The sequence below is a fragment of the Entelurus aequoreus genome, linkage group LG01 (genome assembly GCF_033978785.1).
Source record: "Entelurus aequoreus isolate RoL-2023_Sb linkage group LG01, RoL_Eaeq_v1.1, whole genome shotgun sequence".
NCBI lineage: Eukaryota > Metazoa > Chordata > Actinopteri > Syngnathiformes > Syngnathidae > Entelurus > Entelurus aequoreus.
In genome coordinates, this window is record NC_084731.1 from 63,965,213 (window position 1) to 63,985,438 (window position 20,226).

The 20,226-nt window shown below is 39.0% G+C and overlaps 1 protein-coding gene across 1 annotated transcript in view; it reads right to left on the minus strand.

Annotated features, from left to right (window-relative positions):
- Positions 1-20,226, minus strand: part of dlgap4b (discs, large (Drosophila) homolog-associated protein 4b) — a 180,331-nt gene that overhangs the window by 10,093 nt on the left and 150,012 nt on the right. Inside the window, 4 exon segments of the mRNA XM_062056237.1 lie at positions 1,339-1,509; positions 4,182-4,273; positions 9,646-10,127; positions 16,005-16,093. Coding sequence (XP_061912221.1) covers positions 1,339-1,509; positions 4,182-4,273; positions 9,646-10,127; positions 16,005-16,093 — 834 coding nt within the window.

Sequence of the window (20,226 nt, forward strand, 5' to 3'; positions counted from 1 at the left end):
GCTACCAAAAGCGCCTTATTGCAGTGAAACTTGCCAAGGGACATGTAAGCAAATATTAACATTGCTGTATGTATACTTTTGACCCAGCAGATTTGCTCACATTTTCAGTAGACCCATAATAAATTCATAAAAGAAGCAAACTTCATGAATGTTTTTTGTGACCAACAAGTATGTGTTCCAATCATTCTATCACAAAAAAGTAAGAGTTGTAGAAATGATTGGAAACTCAAGACAGCCATGACATTATGTTCTTTACAAGTGTATGTAAACTTTTGATTGTGACTGTATATTTATACCAACGTGTGCGTGTATATACAGTATATACACGCACACATTTCTATGTATTTATATATGTGTATACATACACATATATACACATTCATATACACACACATAAACATATATATTCACACATACATACATATATATACAAACGTGTAAATTTATACACAGAAATACGCACACACACGTGTGTATGTATTCATATACGTGTATATATGCACACACACGTATACATACACGTTTACATTTATACATACATACACATATTTACATATATAAACATATGTGCAGTTTAAAAAAAACCCTAAAATAAGGACTTTTGTCGAAGCTAGAACCAATTATTCATGTTTCCATTGATTCTTAGGGGAACACTGCTTCACTATACAAACTTTTCGGTTTGCGAAACATGTTCAAGAACCAATTAAGTTTGTAAATCGAGGTTCCCCTTCTTAGACAGTAAACTGGTTAGGTGTGAGTAACAACTACACAACGTAATAAAGGCGGATGATTGACAAAATGATCATGCCAAACACACACACACACACACACACACACACACACACACACACACACACACACACACACACACACACACACACACACACACACACACACACACACACACACACACACACACACACACACACACACACACACACACACACACACACACACACACACACACACACACACACACACACACACACACACACACATCTGACTGAGGGAGTCGTTACAAACAGTCCATAAACAAGCAGGGATATTGGACAGAGGTCATGCCAGTCAGTACATCCTAGCCATGCTCCACTAACATCAACACATGCTCAAAGCAGGGCATAAACACACCAACTGCTCTCTTTGAGATGCATTGTTGCATGCATTTCTTTGGCCACGTTCTATCAGACCGAGACAGTACATCCCACAAAGGGACGTCAAAGTGGAGGTCAAAAAGAAAAAGAAAGTGACAGAAATGGTGGTGGTGGTGGGAGGAGAGAGGCCGGTTTCGGCGGCTTTCCTACCCCAGCCAGGGCACTGGGCAGCAGGGGTGGGAAGTACCTTCCGCTCAGGGGGTGAGTGGGCGGCCGCAGACGGCACAGGGTGCCAGTCATTGGACTTGAGATGGTAGAGCTCATCAAACTTGAGGCTGATGTCCTCGATGGAGAGCTGCAGCAGGTCCCAGAAACCCGCCAGGTCCTGAGGTGTGGGCCGCGGACTGGCGTTCACATTCTGGCCAAAAGAAGGAATACATGATCATTTAAGTCAGGATGTTTGCATGAAACACAGTCAACATGGAGGTGGAACATCAGAAATACATGTCAGACACACCCTAGGTCACAGGTGTCAAAGTCAAGGTCCGGCCCGCCACATAATTTTATCTGGCCCGCAAACACCTGGAAATGATATGTGACAATAAAGTACTTCATTATTTCTCACTTAAAGTAATGGATTTTTTTCATTTTGAGAGAAAAAATATATGTACTGCTTGAAATTGCATACCTTTTAAACTTTAATAGTATCCAACATTGCAACAAATATTACAGTTTATTATCATACTTTCCAAACATATTTTTGTCTAAATAAAAATACTTAACTTTACAGCAAACTACCCATCAAATTAATAAGAATGACAATACATTTTACGTTGTTCTTTACAGCATATTACTGTAAATTGAAAAAAACTACCACTGTTTTTTGCGTTAGAATTCTGTTGACTGAGCTGGCAGTTTGTTTACTGTAAAATCTACGGTAAAGTCCAAACTATAAAACGCTACTTTTTTCCAACACTGTGAACCCTGCGGCTTACAAAACAGTGCGGCTAATTTATGGATTTTTCCTTGCTGACGGCCGTTATGCAAATAGTTAAAAATGCAAATAAACAAGCAAATATACTGGAAAGGTGTGTTATTGTTTTTGCTATAGCACCAACTTTTAGACGAGTTCATACTTCCATTTAGTGCTTTCAACTGGAAGTATAAGTGCCGTTCCGTCTTCGAGCCATCCATAGCATTTCTACTCGTACGGATTCTTCATTCAACATTTGTACGATTTAAAATACAACTAAGACTGTTCATACTTACTACACGGTCCCATGTGTGATGTCCGTAGGAGATTTTTTTACGCATATTTGTACGTGCTATTGTAATGTAAACGAGCAAGTGTCATTAGTATTAGCTAATATGCTAACACATTTAATACTAACACAGACACTGTGTTAGTATTATTAACTTACGATGGCATTCTTTTTTTATTGTTTCAGTTTTGTAAATTCACCAAAACGTCACCGTGGAGTTATTGAGCTGTGGAGTTATTGAGCTTTACAGCAAAGTACCCATAAAATGAATAAAAATGACAATACATTTTAGGTTGTTCTTTACAGCATATTACTGTAAATTGAAAAAAACTACTACTGTTTTTTTGCGTTAAAATTCTTTTGAGTGAGCTGCTAGTTTTTGGACTGTAAAATCTACGGTAAAGACCAAACTATTGATAAACGGTTTTCGCCTTGCATAGGAGAGTTTTAACTTGCACTTACAGATGTAGCGACCAACTGTAGTTACTGACAGTGGGTTTCTGAAGTGTTCCTGAGCCCATGTGGTGATATCCTTTACACACTGATGTCGCTTGTTGATGCAGTACAGCCTGAGGGATCGAAGGTCACTGGCTTAGCTGCTTACGTGCAGTGATTTCTCCAGATTCTCTGAACCCTTTGATGATATTACGGACCGTAGATGGTGAAATCCCTAAATTCCTTGCAATAGCTGGTTGAGAAAGGTTTTTCTTAAACTGTTCAACAATTTGCTCACGCATTTGTTGACAAAGTGGTGACCCTCGCCCCATCCTTGTTTCTGAATGACCCAATCATGACACCCACCTGTTCCCAATTTCCCTGTCCACCTGTGGGATGTTTCAAATAAGTGTTTGATGAGCATTCCTCAATTTTATCAGTATTTATTGCCACCTTTCCCAACTTCTTTGTCACGTGTTGCTGGCATCAAATTCTAAAGTTAATGATTATTTGCACAAAAAAAAAAAGTTTGTCAGTTTGAACATCAAATATGTTGTCTTTGTAGCATATTCAACCGAATATGGGTTGAAAATGATTTGCAAATCCTTGTATTCCGTTTATATTTACATCCAACACAATTTCCCAACTCATATGGAAACGGGATTTGTAAAACAATTTATATAATTAATAATAAAATCCAGAGGCAAATTCATACATTATTCACTGTTACAAGCGGCCCTCTGATGGCAGCCATAACTGTGATGTGGCCCTCAATGAAAACCACTTTGACATCCCTGCACTAAGTTTTGTTTGGATGAAAAAATAGTTTTTTAAAATTATTCACAGTTTATGCCAATACAAATGCGCACATCAAACAAACCTTAAATGTATTCCCACACAAAACATAACCAGACCTTCTATAATCACCACTAGAGGGAGCCATGCTCAATGGGCTGACAAAAGGGCTCAGCTCTTACTGGTGGTGTTTTTTTTTGGTGTTGTTCCATGATTAGGTTGAGTTTAACATGCACCAATGTATTAACTATACCAGTGATCCTGTATAGCGGCAACAGGAGCGGTACAGTATAGCCAATTAACCTAACATACATGTTTTGGGAGTGTGGAAAAGAGCCCACACAAGCACACGGAAAATAACATTGAATAGAAACATTCTAGCAGTGTGGAATTATTATTATTACAATATCATAAGTTGCAGTTGGCTTCGTTTTCAATAAAGCCGCCACGTCATCCCAAAAGAATGGCTTAATGGCTTATTATAAGCTACTTTTACTCCACCCCCACAAAGTCAAAGCATTTATGTAACAAACCCCCCAAAAATCTGAATAAATATGTGTTTGTATTGGCTCGATAGGTGCCAATGCAAAAAACCCACCAAGTTTTGATCACAAAGCCCCCGGAACTGCTGGAACTTCTGGGAAATTAAGAGCTGGGCACTTCCGACTGCACTGCGGACCTTGCCCAGTACTACACAGACACACATGTAAAAGACAGATAAACACACACATGTGAATACGTCATGCACAATGTAGACCATACAATCAATATTTATACATGTTCTGTGCGCTGGGTGGGGAAAGTGTCATCATATTTGGACCATGTTATCCTCTTTCATGGCATCACAGCTTATATCACAGGTGTCAAAGTCAAGGCCCGGGGGCCAGATGTGGCCACGACATCATTTTATCTGGCCCGCAAACACCTGGAAATGATTTGTGTCAATAAAGTACTTCATATTTTCTCACTAAATGTAAAATAAAAACTGAAATATCTGCTTGACTAAGGATTTTATATCAAATTAATAAAAATGACAATACATTTTGCGGTGTTCTTTACAGCATCCATCCATTCATTTCCTACCGCTTGTCCCTTTTGGGGTCGCGGGGGGTGCTGTAGCCTATCTCAGCTGCATTCGGGCAGAAGGCAGGGTACACCCTGGACAAGTCGCCACCTCATCGCAGGGCCAACACAGATAGACAGACAACATTCACACATTTATTTATCCCTTCAAATTTAGTGTTGCCAATCAACCTATCCCCAGGTGCATGTCTTTGGAGATGGGAGGAAGCCGGAGTACCCGGAGGGAACCCACGCAGTCACGGGGAGAAAATGCAAACTCCACACAGAAAGATCCCGAGCCCAGGATCGAACCCAGTACCTTCGTATTGTGAGGCACACACACACAAACCCCTGTTCTACCGTGCTGCACCCTTTACAGCATATTACTGTAAATTGAAAAAAAACTACCATTATGTTGCGTTAAAATTGTGTTGACTGAGTTGCCATATTTTTTATTGTAAATGTGTATTACTGTGAATCAGGGATGTCAAAAGTGGTTTCCATTGAGGGCCACATCACAGTTATGGCTGCCATCAAAGGGCCGCTTGTAACAGTGAAAAATTTATGAATTTGCCTCTGGATTTCATTATTAAATATATACTGTGTATATATATATATCTATATCTATATCTATATATATATATATATATATATATATATATATATATAGATATAGATATATATATATGTAGATATATATATATATATATATATATATATATATATATATATATATATATATATATATATATATATATATATATATATATTTATTTTTTTAATTATTTTTTTAGGTAGATTGTCGATTTTACAGTAAAAACTTTACTTTTTATTTATTTTTTTACAACATTTTACGGTAAATATAAAAACAGGACCTGTTGTTTAGGGGGTTTTTACGTAAACATTTGGCAGCCTAGTTGCCAGAATTTTAGTGTTAAATTGACTGTTAAATTGGTTTTTACAACATGATATTGTTCATGGAAAAACAGTACAAGTTATTTTTTTATTCTGACAACTTAGCTGCCAGTTTTTCTACCGTAAACACAAACATAGCGTCTTTCCATTTACAGTAATACACCGTTAAAAACAACAACCGTAGATTTTACAGTCAAAAACTGGCAGCTCAGTCAACAGAATTTTAACGCAAAAAACAGTGCTAGTTTTTGTCAATGTACAGTAATATGCTGTAAAGAACAACGTTATATTTTATGTCATTTTTATTAATTTGATGGGTAGTTTGCTGTAAAGTTAGGAATTTTTATTTAGACAAAAAAATGTTTGGAAAGTATGATAATATACTGTAATATTTGTTGCAATAATGGATACTATTAAAGTTTAAAAGGAATTCAAGCAGTACATATATATTTTTGTGTTGAAATGAAAAAAATCAATGACATTTAATGAGAAAATATGAAGTACTTTATTGACACATATCATTTCCAGGTGTTTGCGGGCCAGATAAAATGACGTGGCGGGCCAGATCTGGCCCCAGGGCCTTGAGTTTGACACCTGTGCAGTAAATGGAAAGACGGTACATTTGTTTTTACGGTAGAAAAACATTCGCATCCGCATTGCCGGCAGTAAGTCGGACACGTTTCTAGTGAGGGTTGGACTCCGCCAAGGCTGCCCTTTGTCACCGATTCTGTTCATAACTTTTATGGACAGAATTTCTAGGCACAGTCAAGGCGTTGAGGGGATCTGGTTTGGTGGCTGCAGGATTAGGTCTCTGCTTTTTGCAGATGATGTGGTCCTGATGGCTTCATCTGGCCAGGATCTTGAGCTCTCGCTGGATCGGTTCGCAGCTGAGTGTGAAGCGACTGGGATGAGAATCCGCACCTCCAAGTCCGAGTCCATGGTTCTCGCCCGGAAAAGGGTGGAGTGCCATCTCCAGGTTGCGGAGGAGACCCTGCCCCAAGTGGAGGAGTTCAAATAACTTGGAGTCTTGTTCACGAGTGAGGGAAGAGTGGACCGTGAGATCGACAGGCGGATCGGTGCGGCGTCTTCAGTAATGCAGACGCTGTATCGATCCGTTGTGGTGAAGAAGGAGCTGAGCCGGAAGGCAAAGCTCTCAATTTACCGGTCGATCTACGTTCCCATCCTCACCTACGGTCATGAGCTTTGGGTTATGACCGAAAGGACAAGATCACGGGTACAAGCGGCCGAAATTAGTTTCCTCCGCCGGGTGGCAGGGCTCTCCCTTAGAGATAGGGTGAGAAGCTCTGCCATCCGGGGGGAGCTCAAAGTAAAGCCGCTGCTCCTCCACATCGAGAGGAGCCAGTTGAGGTGGTTCGGGCATCTGGTCAGGATGCCACCCGAACGCCTCCCTAGGGAGGTGTTTAGGGCACGTCCGACCGGTAGGACGCCACGGGGAAGACCCAGGACACGTTGGGAAGACTATGTCTCCCGGCTGGCCTGGGAACGCCTCGGGATCCCCCGGGAAGAGCTGGACGAAGTGGCTGGGGAGAGGGAAGTCTGGGTTTCCCTGCTTAGGCTGCTGCCCCCGCGACCCGACCTCGGATAAGCGGAAGAAGATGGATGGATGGATGGATGGATGGTAGAAAAACTGGCAGCTAAGTTGCAAGAATAAAAAAATAACTTGTACTGTTTTTCCATGAACAATATCATGTTGTAAAAACCAATGTACATTTTAACAAACATTCTAGAAACTAAGCTGCCAGCTTTTTCCGTAAAAAAACAAAACAGTGGTACTGTTTTTATATTTATCGTAAAATGTTCTAAAAAACAAAACAAAACACTATTTTCCAGTAAAATGTTGTAAATGTAAAGTTTTTACTGTAAAATGGACAGTCTACTTTAAAGAATTTATATAATTAATAATGAAATCCAGAGGCAAATTCATACATTATTCACTGTTACAAGCAGCCCTCTGATGGCAGCCATAACTGTGATGTGGCCCTTAATTACCATGAATTGATTAACGTGGACCCCGACTTAAACAAGTTGAAAAACTTATTCGGGTGTTACCATTTAGTGGTCAATTGTACGGAATGTACTGTACTGTGCAATCTACTAATAAAAGTGTCAATCAATCAAAATGAAAACCACTTTGACATCCCTGGTTTATATGGATACTAAATGCCTTGGCCAATCAGCAGTGCGGTGTCAAAACTAGGACACACATCAACCCAGTGATTGGTCAGGAAAGTTATAACAATGTAAAGCAGATTTAAGACTCAACTCAGATGCAGGACAGGATGAAACAGTGTTTGCATCAGGTTCATTTGTCTTCACTTGGACACATTCTGAGAGGCTGATGTGGAACACTAATTTAACCTGGAGTTTTAATCAGGTCCAGGGTAGATTTGTGTAATTCCAGGGATTATAGGCGTTCTGGTGTGTGGTAGCCCCAGGTATTACTGCTTCATCCCCTCCATGCTGGGCATGTCTGATAGAGCGCTTGTACGGTCTAAGGCAGAACCCCAGAACCCAGCCCTGAATCACGTGACAGGGTTGACAGCGGGTGATGGCTGTGAGGGGGCTCACTATCTGGGGTTCATTCAGAGGGCATGTCTTTGATTTACAAAGATTCTGGTTTTGCTGTGGTATTTTTGACTGAATCATGTTGGATATTGACAAAACATTAGCAAGTGCGTGCGCCAAACAACAATGGTTATGCTATTATTAGTATGGCACCCTAAGCACTAAGGACCCTATCCTCCCATTTGTGCTGTGGTGTGTTCTTTTCTGTGCTTGAAGTTATGCACGTTTCTCTTATTCGTCTTTCCAGTCTGTAGGGTTGTACCGGTATACTAATGAATCATATTCGGTACTATACTGCCTTTAAAAAGTACCGGTTACCCCCGCCCCCACCCCTTTTTTTAACGGGCATGATGGCGCGTTGTCGTCACGTCGTGACACTGCTGGTTTTACGAGCAGGGGAGCATGTTCGGCAGCGCACACACACAGACTACTTAGAAGCAGACACAGTGTGTAGACAGAAAAGGGAGAATGGACGCATTTTGGTGTAAAAAGTAAAGGTAAAGGTGAAGTTATAACACTGAAACACCCTCAGGAAGAGGTGCTTTAAGACATGGCTAGCTAGCTAGCAGCTAACATCCATCCGCAGTCGGCAGTGTTTTAGCTACTTCTAAATCACTAATCCTTGTTTCCATGGCGACAAATAAAATGAGTTTCTTACACGTATCATTATCCCTGCAGGACGAGGAATAGCTAAACATGCTTCACTACACACCGTAGGAGGATACAATAGCCCACCGGCGTCACAATGTAAACAAATGCCATGGGTGGATCTACACCTGACATCCACTGTAATGATACCAAGTACAGGCGCGTATCTAGTCGATACTACTGTGATTACATCTATATTTTTTATTGTCACATCTATATTTTTTATTGTCACAAAGTCTTTTTTCTTTTTAATTCATATTATATATTCATAAACTCAGGAAATATGTCCCTGGACACATGAAAACTTAAATTATGACCAATGTATGATCCTGTAACTACTTGGTATCGGATCGATACCTAAATGTGTGGTATCATCCAAAACTAATGTAAAGTATCAAAGAAGAGAAGAATAAGTGATTATTACAGTTTAATAGAAGTGTAGATAGAACATGATAAAACACAAAATAAGCAGATATTAACAGTAAATGAACAAGTAGATTAATAATAATTTTTTTACAGTTTGTCCCTCATAATGTTGACAAAATAATAAATAAGATAAATGACACAATATGTTACTGCATACGTAAACTTTGTTTGTTTACTTACTACTAAAAGACAAGTTGTCTAGTATGTTCACTATTCTATGTAAGGACTAAATTACAATAATAAACATATGTTTTATGTACCCTAAGATTTTTTGTTTAAATAAAGACAATAATTACATTTTTTGTGGTCCCCTTTATTTAGAAAAGTATCGAAATACATTTTGGTATCAGGACAACCCTTCCAGCCTTTGTTTAGTTTTGGAGGACATTGACCAAACAAATCATGAATACAAAAGTCAGCCTTACCCTCCTCTGAGAGCTGGTTGTCCTGGGTCTCCTGGTCCATCTGCTGGCACCATCCTTCCATGCGTCCCGTTTCTGCCTGCAGGAGCTTCAGGAACCAGTGGCCATCTCTCCGACATAATGTGACACCTCCACTGACACTTTGGGGGACACTGCTGCTGCTGCTCTCAAGCCAGGGTTCTGGTGGCGGGAGTGACGAAGGGTCCAACGCCGGGTCGAGACTTTCTGAGAAAGAGGAAGAGCTACTTCGTGTGGTGGAGCGGTTGAGGATCTGCCTGGGAGGTGGAGGCGAGGAAGCTTCACCGGAGATGTCGCCGTTGTCCAAGGAGTCCTGCCCGGGGGGAGAGCTCAGCGACTGGCTGGCACTACTAACCATGACTTTCTTCTCAGGGGGTTTGGCCTGACTAACGTGGGCTTGGACAGGGGCGTCCTGTGAATAGGAGTCTGTGACTTGTTTGGAGGCCATGCTACTTGGATGACTGGGCCTGAAACAAACAAACATGGTGACAATACGCCCTGAAGAACATGCAGTTCTTTACAAAAAATGAGGAAAAATGAATCCAAGTATCCAGAATTGTCTCTAGAGCACTCATTAAGTGATCAATGATCCCCAAGAGACACGTGTTTAACCTTAGGTTGGAGGCTCTCCACTGGTGATTCAGTCAGATGATGAAAATGATAAGACAGGAAGTGCAAAGGCTTCAGGACTGTGGGGATTGTTCAAAGCAAAAAAAGAAGGAAGGGCATGTCAATATGCACAAATTTTACAACTAGGGCCGTCAAAAATAACGAGTTGATTCCTGATTACCGTAAAGCTGCTACTCTTTTCCCTACATAAAAATGTAATTTCCTTAATTTTTTGTGCTCAATAGTTTTGAATAAACCTAAGCAGAGACACTGAAATGCTGTGTTATTGTTTGTGCTATGGCGCCATCTTTTAAAGTTAAAGTTAAAGTACCAATGATAGTCACACACACAACTAAGTGTGGTGAAATATGTCCTCTGCATTTGACCCATCCCCTTGCTCACCCCCAGGGAGGTGAGAGGAGCAGTGGGCAGCAGCAGTGGCCGCGCCCGGGAATCATTTTGGTGATTTAACCCCCAATTCCAACCCTTGAAGCTGAGTGCCAAGCAGGGATGTAATGGGTCCCATTTTTATAATCTTTGGTATAACTCGGTCGGGGTTTGAACTCACAACCTACCGATCTCAGGGCAGACACTCTAACCACAAGGCCACTGAGTAGTACTTTGGACAAGTTTGGTCACTGCAGGTGTTGCCGGTTGGCAATGTTTGTCCGGTTTTAATACCTTGACCAGGAGGTAAAACAGTTCATAGTGTTTCTGCTCAAAAGGATTCTTCAGTCGTCACTCCAAGCAACATTTGTGAGTTTTACAATTGAACTAAAACAATTCATACTTACTAAACTGTCCCATGTGTGATGTCTGTAGGAGTGTTTTCATGCATATTTGTACGTGCTATCGCAATGTAAGGACGCTAGTGTCGTTGACATCAGCTTATATGCTAACACATTTACGAGTGTCTGTGTTAGTATTATTAACTTACAACGGCATTCTTTTTGTATTGTATCAGTTTCACAAATTCCTCAGTAAACTTACCAAAACGTCACTGTGGAGTTATTGAGTCTGTTTAGTTGATTGGAGAACTAGCTTCTGCAGCTAATTGATCCATGATGATGACTTCCGTTTTGTTTGATCAGCCGTTTTACTGCCGTGTTACAGGCACCGTTTGGAAAAAAGTAATAAACATTTACAGAATTTTACTGTGTAACTAACTCATGTTGCAACGTATATATATCTGCGGCTTATATAGAAAATATATTTTTCTTCTAAAAGATTCTGTAAATAAACATTTACAGAATCTTACTCTGTAAATAATTCATCTCGCAACATATATATCTGCGGTTTATAATCCGGTGCGGCTAATGTATGGAAACAATTATTTTTATTGTAAAATTTAGTGGGTGCGGCTTATATACCGGTGCGCTCTATAGTCATGAAAATACGGTACACTTTATAGTGTCTTCAAAATGTGTATTTTGTATATAAAATAGAGACTTTTGTCAAAGCTAGAAGCAATTATGCATGTTTACATTGTTTCTTATGGGGAAATCTGTTTCACTTTACAAACATTTTGGTCGGCGAACCGTGTTCATAGATTGAGGCTCCACTGTATTAACTTACAATGGCATTCTTTTTGTATTGTTTCAGTTTCACAAATTCCTCAGTAAACTCACCAAAACGCCACTGTGGAGTTATTGAGTCTGTTTAGCTGATTGGAGAGCTAGCTTCCGCGGCTAGCGGGTCCATGATGATGACTTCTGTTTTGTTTGATCAGCTGTTTTACTGCCGTGTTACAGGCACCGTTTGGAAACAATTAAGGTACAGTATGTGAATAAACATTTACAGAATCTTACTCTGTAAATAACTCATCTCGCAACATATATATCTGCGACTAATATATGGAAAAAAGTATTTTTCTTCAAAAATTTTGTGGGTGCGGCTTATATACCGGTCCGCTCTATAGTCAGGAAAATACGGTAGACATTATAGTGTCTTCAAAATGTGCATTTTGTGTATAAAATAGGGACTTTTGTCAAGGCTAGAAGCAATTATTCATGTTTACATTGTTTCTTATGGGGAAATCTGTTTCACTTTACGAACGTTTTGGTCGGCGAACCATGTTCAAGAACCAGTTCATAGATTGAGGCTCCACTGTATTAACTTACAATAGCATTATTTTCGTATTGTTTCAGTTTCACAAATTCCTCAGTAAACTCACCGTGGAGTTATTGAGTCTGCTTAGGTGATTGGAGAGCTAGCTTCCGCGGCTACCATGACTTCGGTTTTGTTTGATTAGCCGTTTTACTGCTGTGTTACACACACCGTTTGGAAACAATTAAGGTATGAAAATAAACATTTACATAACTTTACTGTGTAACTAACTCATCTCACAACGTACAGTATATATATGTTGTGGCTTATATGGAAAATATATTTTTCTTCTAAAATTTAGTGGGTGCGATTTATATACCGGTGCGCTCTATAGTCCGGAACATACGGTAATCCTAAAAAATATCGCATTATTCATGTATACATGCAGATTAAGCACACTATTTTTAAAAGCAACTTTACAGTAAGCGCAGGTGGTTATACGGTCAGTAATTCAATGCTTATGACTCCCATTGGTGTGCGCGCTGGCAAATTTCACTTCAAAATACACGCAGACTGGACTTTAGATAAAACTGTTAGTAAGTTTTGAACACATATATTACGTGCAGTCACAAAATACATTTTCTTGGATGAAATTCTGATAATATTGGGTTTATGTCCAAATGTAAGTTAATTTAAATCAAGCAAGCAATGACTAATTGTGATTAATCTGATAAAAAAAGAATTTGACAGCACAAGTTACAACGTAAAACAAAGTGGGAAAGTGTTGTCACAGGTCAGGTGACCAAAAGCATCATGCAGGAGAGCAGCAGGAGACAGTATTATGTATAAAAGATAGGATAACACATGACATCATACTGACATGGAATCATACCACTTCATTCCTGTTACATCATATGGACACAAGTATTGAGACAGTATCACTAAAATACTCCATTTGAGATTGGACTTTCCCGCTCAACATGCAGCTTTTCCATCTGGGTGGGATCAGATAATTTCCTCTCGTGTCTCAATATTCGTCCATACAATGTAGAAACTCTGTGTTCACAGGCGAGTTAGATTTTTCTTTAATTTCCATGACTTTTGCCAAAATGCTAGTACAAACTCTGACATTTATTTGAAATGCAAAGAGCATTACAAAAGAATGATAAGTATTACCATTCTTATATTTACCATTATTAGAGATGCCTGGATCGGGATGATTTTTGCCTAATCTTAATTTATCTTTACCCCAACTGTGTCTGAATTGTGATCGCATGAAAGATCCCTTCAAAAGAGATACCTGTACATGCTTAGGGATGCACAAATCTATTTTCAGAATGCGTGGAGCCGCTACGAGTTAGGCGACAAATGAGCGACATTTCTTCCACTGCAGGACGAGGAATAGATAAGCGGGCTACACACTAACCAGGACAACACAAGAAGCCATGCTCATCGCTATAGCTTCATTGTAAAGTGGGGGTGATCCATCCAAATAACGAAGGTATCAATACCTGGTTAATACTCGATACTAAAGTGATTGACTCACTGTTTTTTCCCCCAATTGTATTATTGTTTACAAAATCAGGGAGCGAGTCCCTGGATACAGGGAGCTCTAAAGGCAAAAACCAAATGATTTAAATAGGAGGAAAAAGTATGTTTTGCTTTTGTTTGGTTATTTAAAAAAAAAATTGTATGTAGCATTCAATACCACAAATATCATTTGTTAGCTGATTTCCAACCCTACTAGCAAATTATAATTTGAGTTAAAAAGCTTAAAGGGGAACTGCACTTTTAAATTTTTTTAAATTTTTCCTATTGTTCACAATCATTATAAAAGACAAGAAGAAAAAAGTTGTGTTTTTTTGCATTTCAAACACATAAAAATCAGTTCTTTCTTGGTGTTTAGCAATGCAGCTAATGTTAGCAATCAATTTTATCTCTAAATCACTTAAAAAAATGCATTCAAAAACCGTCAGCAATACTTCATTTACGTTGTGTAACCTGTATAATAACCAAGCTGTAGTGACATTGTTATTGTAAAAGTGAACACTGAGGAACTCTTTTTCTCTCGTAGTAACACATCTGGGTGCTTCGGTATTAGCCGAAAATGCTAGCTACGGAAAACGATAAGCTAGCTTTTACGTCGGCACGAACACGTTTGAGTTTGTAATGCACAACACAATGTGATAGGACACCAATCTGTACTGAGTGAAAAACATAAACAAATATATAACAGTATCTGTAAAGTATTATTTCATGTTTTGTGTGTACACAGCTCGCCAGACAGCGTATGTATTGTAGTTATAATAACACACAATGTGCTGCGTGAATCATGATCAATATTAAAGTGACTCACTGGATGCTGGCTGGGAACGTTTTCCCCAGTTTATTTGGGTAAGCACTCCATTTATGTCGAAATAGCAATGGCTTCACGTTCCACATTTTGCAGCTTTGAGTTCCACCGACCTCACTCTCCATTTCCGTCTGCTCCAACGTCTCACCCTTGCTTTGGTCTGGCTTCTAGAAGCAGCAGTTTATCCTCAGTATATTCAGTTTCAAAAAGATAAGGTTGTGAATCCTCATTTGTCCAAAAATAGTCGTCTTTGTTGTCTGTTACCAAGTCTGCCGTGATTAGAAAACACTCCCGTTTATATATACTTGCAGTGTGTATATTGTACATATTACATATTGTTATGAAGGTGTCTGTTACTACATTATATATATACTTGCAGTGTGTATATTGTACATATTACATATTGTTATGAAGGTGTCTGTAACTACATTATATATAAACTTGCAGTGTGTATATTGTACATATTACATATTGTTTTGAAGGTGTCTGTTACTACATTAAATATATACTTGCAGTGTGTATATTGTACATATTACATATTGTTATGAAGGTGTCTGTTACAACATTAAATATATACTTACAGTGTGTATATTGCACATATTACATATTGTTATGAAGGTGTCTGTTACTACATTATATATACTTGCAGTGTGTATATTGTACATATTACATATTGTTTTGAAGGTGTCTGTTAGTACATTAAATATATACTTGCAGTGTGTATATTGTACGTATTACATATTGTTATGAAGGTGTCTGTTACTACATTATATATATACTTGCAGTGTGTATATTGTACATATTACATACTGTTATGAAGGTGTCTGTTACTACATTATATATATACTTGCAGTGTGTATATAAAATGACGGACGGTTTTGAGGTTGTTTTAGAGGCTTTGAAGGCTACAACGGTGACGACCATTAGCCGCATCTTGCAAGCGTTTTTATCATCTTTAGAATCAAAAAGAAAAAAAAGTAATGTGTTCTTGTCTAATAATGATTGTGAATGATAGGCAAAAATCCCCCAAAAAGTGCAGTTCCCCTTTAATAAAACTGTGTTTGTGTGTTTACTTTAGTTACTTGCTAAAAAACCTTTTCGGTTCCATATTCTTCTAGAATAACGTTGTACTAACAATCGGTTCGCGACTCAATATGGGCTCGAATCTGAAGCCACAACTGCTGATCAGGACATCCGTAATTATTCTTCCGACAATATGTCACAAATGTAACCAACCATACATGTGCCAGGAATGTGTTTGAAGAACAGACAGATTTGTGTGTGTGGCTATAATATAAATTCCTCACGTTGTTACAAGGACAGGAAGAGGACTTACTGCCACCTGTCCTCCACCTGTACTCCAATGGACTGAAACTTGGCCAGTGGTGGGGTCTCTTCTCGTGGAACTTCTTGTATACAGTCCACCTCAGAGCAGAAAATACACATCATTAAATTAGGAAGAATCAGGACTGTGCTAAAATTAAATATTCAACCCTCTACTGACTTTAAACAAATTGTTGTGTTTTGAAAATGTCAGGCCCAATTGTCATTCTGGCTGCGTGTTGTTATTGTGCAGAAAGTGGAAAATGGAGGAAGGCACTGTTGTTTCAGGACAGGCAGAACAGGAAAAGCGAAATATGGATTCATCATACACAGAGCCCGTTTAGGCAAAACTGTGTAAAGTAGTGCATGTAAAATATAATTTAATGACAAGACGCTTTATATCACAGGTGTCAAAATCAAGGCCCGGGGGCCAGATCTAGCCCGCGACATCATTTTATCTGGCCCGCAAACACCTGGAAATTATTTGTGTCAATAAAGTACTTCATATATTCTCACTAAATGTCATTGATTTTTTTCATTTTGTCAGATATGTACTGCTTGAAATTGCATGCCTTTTAAACTTAAATAGTATCCAATATTGCAACAAATATTACAGTATATTATCATACTTAGTAAACATTTTTTGTCTAAATAAAAATAAATACTGCTGGAGCCTATCTCAGCTGTATTCGGGCGGAAGGCCGGGTACACCCTGGACAAGTCGCCACCTCATCGCAGGGCCAACACATAAGACAGACAACATTCACACTGAATTACCATGAATTGATTTACGTGGACCCCGACTTAAACAAGTTGAAAAACTTATTCGGGTGTTACCATTTAGTGGTCAATTGTATGGAATATGTACTGTACTGTGCAATCTACTAATAAAAGTCTCAATCAATCAATCAATCACTCACATTCACACTAGGGCCAATTTAGTGTTGCCAATCAACCTATCCCCAGGTACATGTTTTTGGAGGTGGGAGGAAGCCTGAGTACCCGGAGGGAACCCACGGGGAAAACATGCAAACTCCACACAGAAAGATCCTGAGCCCAGGATCGAACCCAGGACCTTCGTATTGTGAGGCACATGCACTAACCCCTGTGTTGCCCAAAAAGTACCATTACACACTAAAATCTTTTGACCAAGCTACTTTCTTAAAATCAACTAAAATAAATACACACTGTTAAAAACCTACTAGTTGCATGTTTTGTAATTCTTTTTTTATATGACAAGTGCATAACGGATAAAATGGATCATTATTTATTATGCCTGGCGGGCGTTGTGGTGTCCCACTCTGTTTGGCTGTCCTTGAACGCACCGTAAAAACACTCCCTCACATATACAGGTTAAAGTCAAAACATTAGAATGTGGTGTGAAAGTCCTTTCATTTCAGCAATTCAACTTTGAATGTGACACTAATATGTGATATAAAGTGAAATATGTTAAGTTTTTATTTGTTATCATTTTGATAATCAAGTTTGAGAGTTGTTGAAAACGCAACATTTTCTGAAAATTTCAATTTGAGGTTTTCACAAGCTGTAAGCCATAATCATAAAAATGATATTAAAAGAAGTCTTGAAATAACTTAGTTTCATGTTACGAGCCTATGCCGTTAAATAGTTTCACCTTGTAAATCCAATTGCTGGTATAAAAGGGACCTTTGCACGATATTGCAAGTTTTTGAGTTTCACCTGTATATATTAGGGTTCGTACGGTATACCGGTACTACTTCTCTTGTTGCCTATATTTGTATTTGACTTTATTAAATGTATTTATATTATCATTTGGTGCAACCGGGCCTGGAGGCAGGAGGGGATAGAAACAGAGTATAGTACCGTTTTTTTATTCATTAGCACCGTGATACTATACATCCTACACTTCTCTTTTTGTAAAGTAAATCTGAACAGCCGATATGGGCATCTAAATCAACTATATGATTTGCCTGAGAAGCTGGACAGGACAAAAAAAAAAAAAGACAATAAGAAAAGAAAAGAAAAGTACCGGATCCCTGGCATGACAGCGCGTCGTCACATCGTGACATTGCTGGTTTTACGAGCAGAGGAGCATGTTCGGCAGTGCGCACGCACGGAGTACTTACAAGCAGACACAGTGTGTAGACCAGAAAAAAAAGTAAAGATAAAGGTGACGTTATAATACTGAAACGCCCCTCAGGAAGAGGTGTCAGCACAGGGGAGTATAGTACCGTTTTTGATTCATTAGTACCCACAATACTATACTAGTACCCGGTATACCGTACAACCCTAGTGTGGACTGTTGTTAAAGTACCAATGATTGTCACAAACACACTACGTGTGGTGAAATTTGTCCTCTGCATTTGACCCATCCCTTGTTCACACCCCAGGGGAGGTGAGGGGAGCAGTGAGCAGCAGCGGTGGGCGCGCCCGGGAGACTCATTTTTGGTGATTTAACCCCCCAATTCCAACCCTTGATGCTGAGTGCCAAGCAGGGAGGTAATGGGTCCCATTTTTATAGTCTTTGTTATGACTCGGCCGGGGTTTGAACTCACAACCTACCAATCTCAGGGCGGACACTTTAACCTAGGCCACTGAGTAGTGTTGTGTTTCAAGTGGCTGTGCAGGTTTGTCGTACACGAACACATTGGGCAAAACTGGCTTCTCGGTGTTGATAGTCTCTTCTTGTTTCCAAAAGTTTAAACTGGAATATTCCCACACTGGTGCGGTGGCATTTGGTTGTGTGATCATTTTGTCCATGTTAGCTGCTACATGCTAACTACGTAGTTGCACCGTGTGATGCTAGCGGGCAAGCGGCCCTGCGTAGCTGCACAAAGAGTCAAAGACACTTAACAGAGGACAAGACAAATTCATCGCCTTTTTTTCATTCCACTATAGCAGAACTGGGCAAATATTTGGACTCGGGGGCCACATTGAAAGAAAAAATGTGTTTGGGGGGCCAATGTGTATGTGTGTATAAATATAAATATATACATGTGTATATTTGTATAAATATAAATATACACATTTAGCTGTAAAAATCTGCTGACAGTATGTGTGTTTGGGTCCCTTTTTTTAAATCAGGAACACTAAATAGAGTTCTAAAAAAGTTATGACAGACCACCTCAAAAAAAGGAATGGAATTTTACAGTTTTTTACTGAATGGGACACAGAAAATGTACATGAAAATAAAGAAAGTGGGATTTACAATATTATCTATGAGCAATAAAACACTGAATATTAACAACATATGAACATCTTTTACTTCTCAGACCAGCTCCTCCATAGTTGTGTATCTTTTACAATCTAGCAAAACACAAGTGTAATATACACCTAAAATATATTATCACTTTCATGCAGAAGTCTGTTGTAAAAATCTGCTTCCGCATCTGTTCCTGACACACGCGTTTCGGGCTGGCTGCTCTGAAAACAAACCCCGCCCACTCTGCTTTGTTTTTGGGTCTGAGCTGCTGTGACGTAGATTACCATAATAACTCCTATAACACTCAAAAGTGCAGATTTCAACCATTAAAATACTTTCTATAGATCAAGACTTACGGTCATTTAAAAGCAGCACTGCACATCATCATGGCGGTTACAGTTTTGATGTTAAAGGTCCAAGGTAGAACGTCCGGGGGGCCGGATTGAAAATCTTAATGGGCCGCATGTGGCCCGTGGGCCGTATTTTGCCCAAATCTGTGCTATAGCAACGCTAAAAACCGTCAAAAAGCGTGAACGCTCTTGAAGTATACACATGGCGATTTATCGACGCTGGAAAATATAATATAATAATATAATATATCACTATATATTATATACCAGGGATTTCAATGTGGTTTTCATTGAGGGCCACATCACAGTTATGGTTGCCATCAGAGGGTCGCTTGTAACAGTGAATAATGTATGAATTTGCCTCTGGATTTATTATTAATGATATACATTTTTTTAGGTAGACTGTCCATTTTACAGTAAAAACTTTATATTTACAAAATGTTACTGTAAAATAGTGGGTTTTTTTACAACATTTTATGGTAAATGGAAAAAACCGTACCACTGTTTTTTGGGTTTTTTTCCCAGAAAAATCTGGCAGCTTAGTTGCCCCGAATTTTTGTGTTAAATTGACATTGGTTTTTACTACATGATATTGTTCATGGAAAAACAGTACAAGTTCTTTTTTTATTCTGACAACTTAGCTGCCAGTTTTTTTATCGTGAAAACAAATGTACTGTCTTTCCATTTACAGTGATACACTGTTA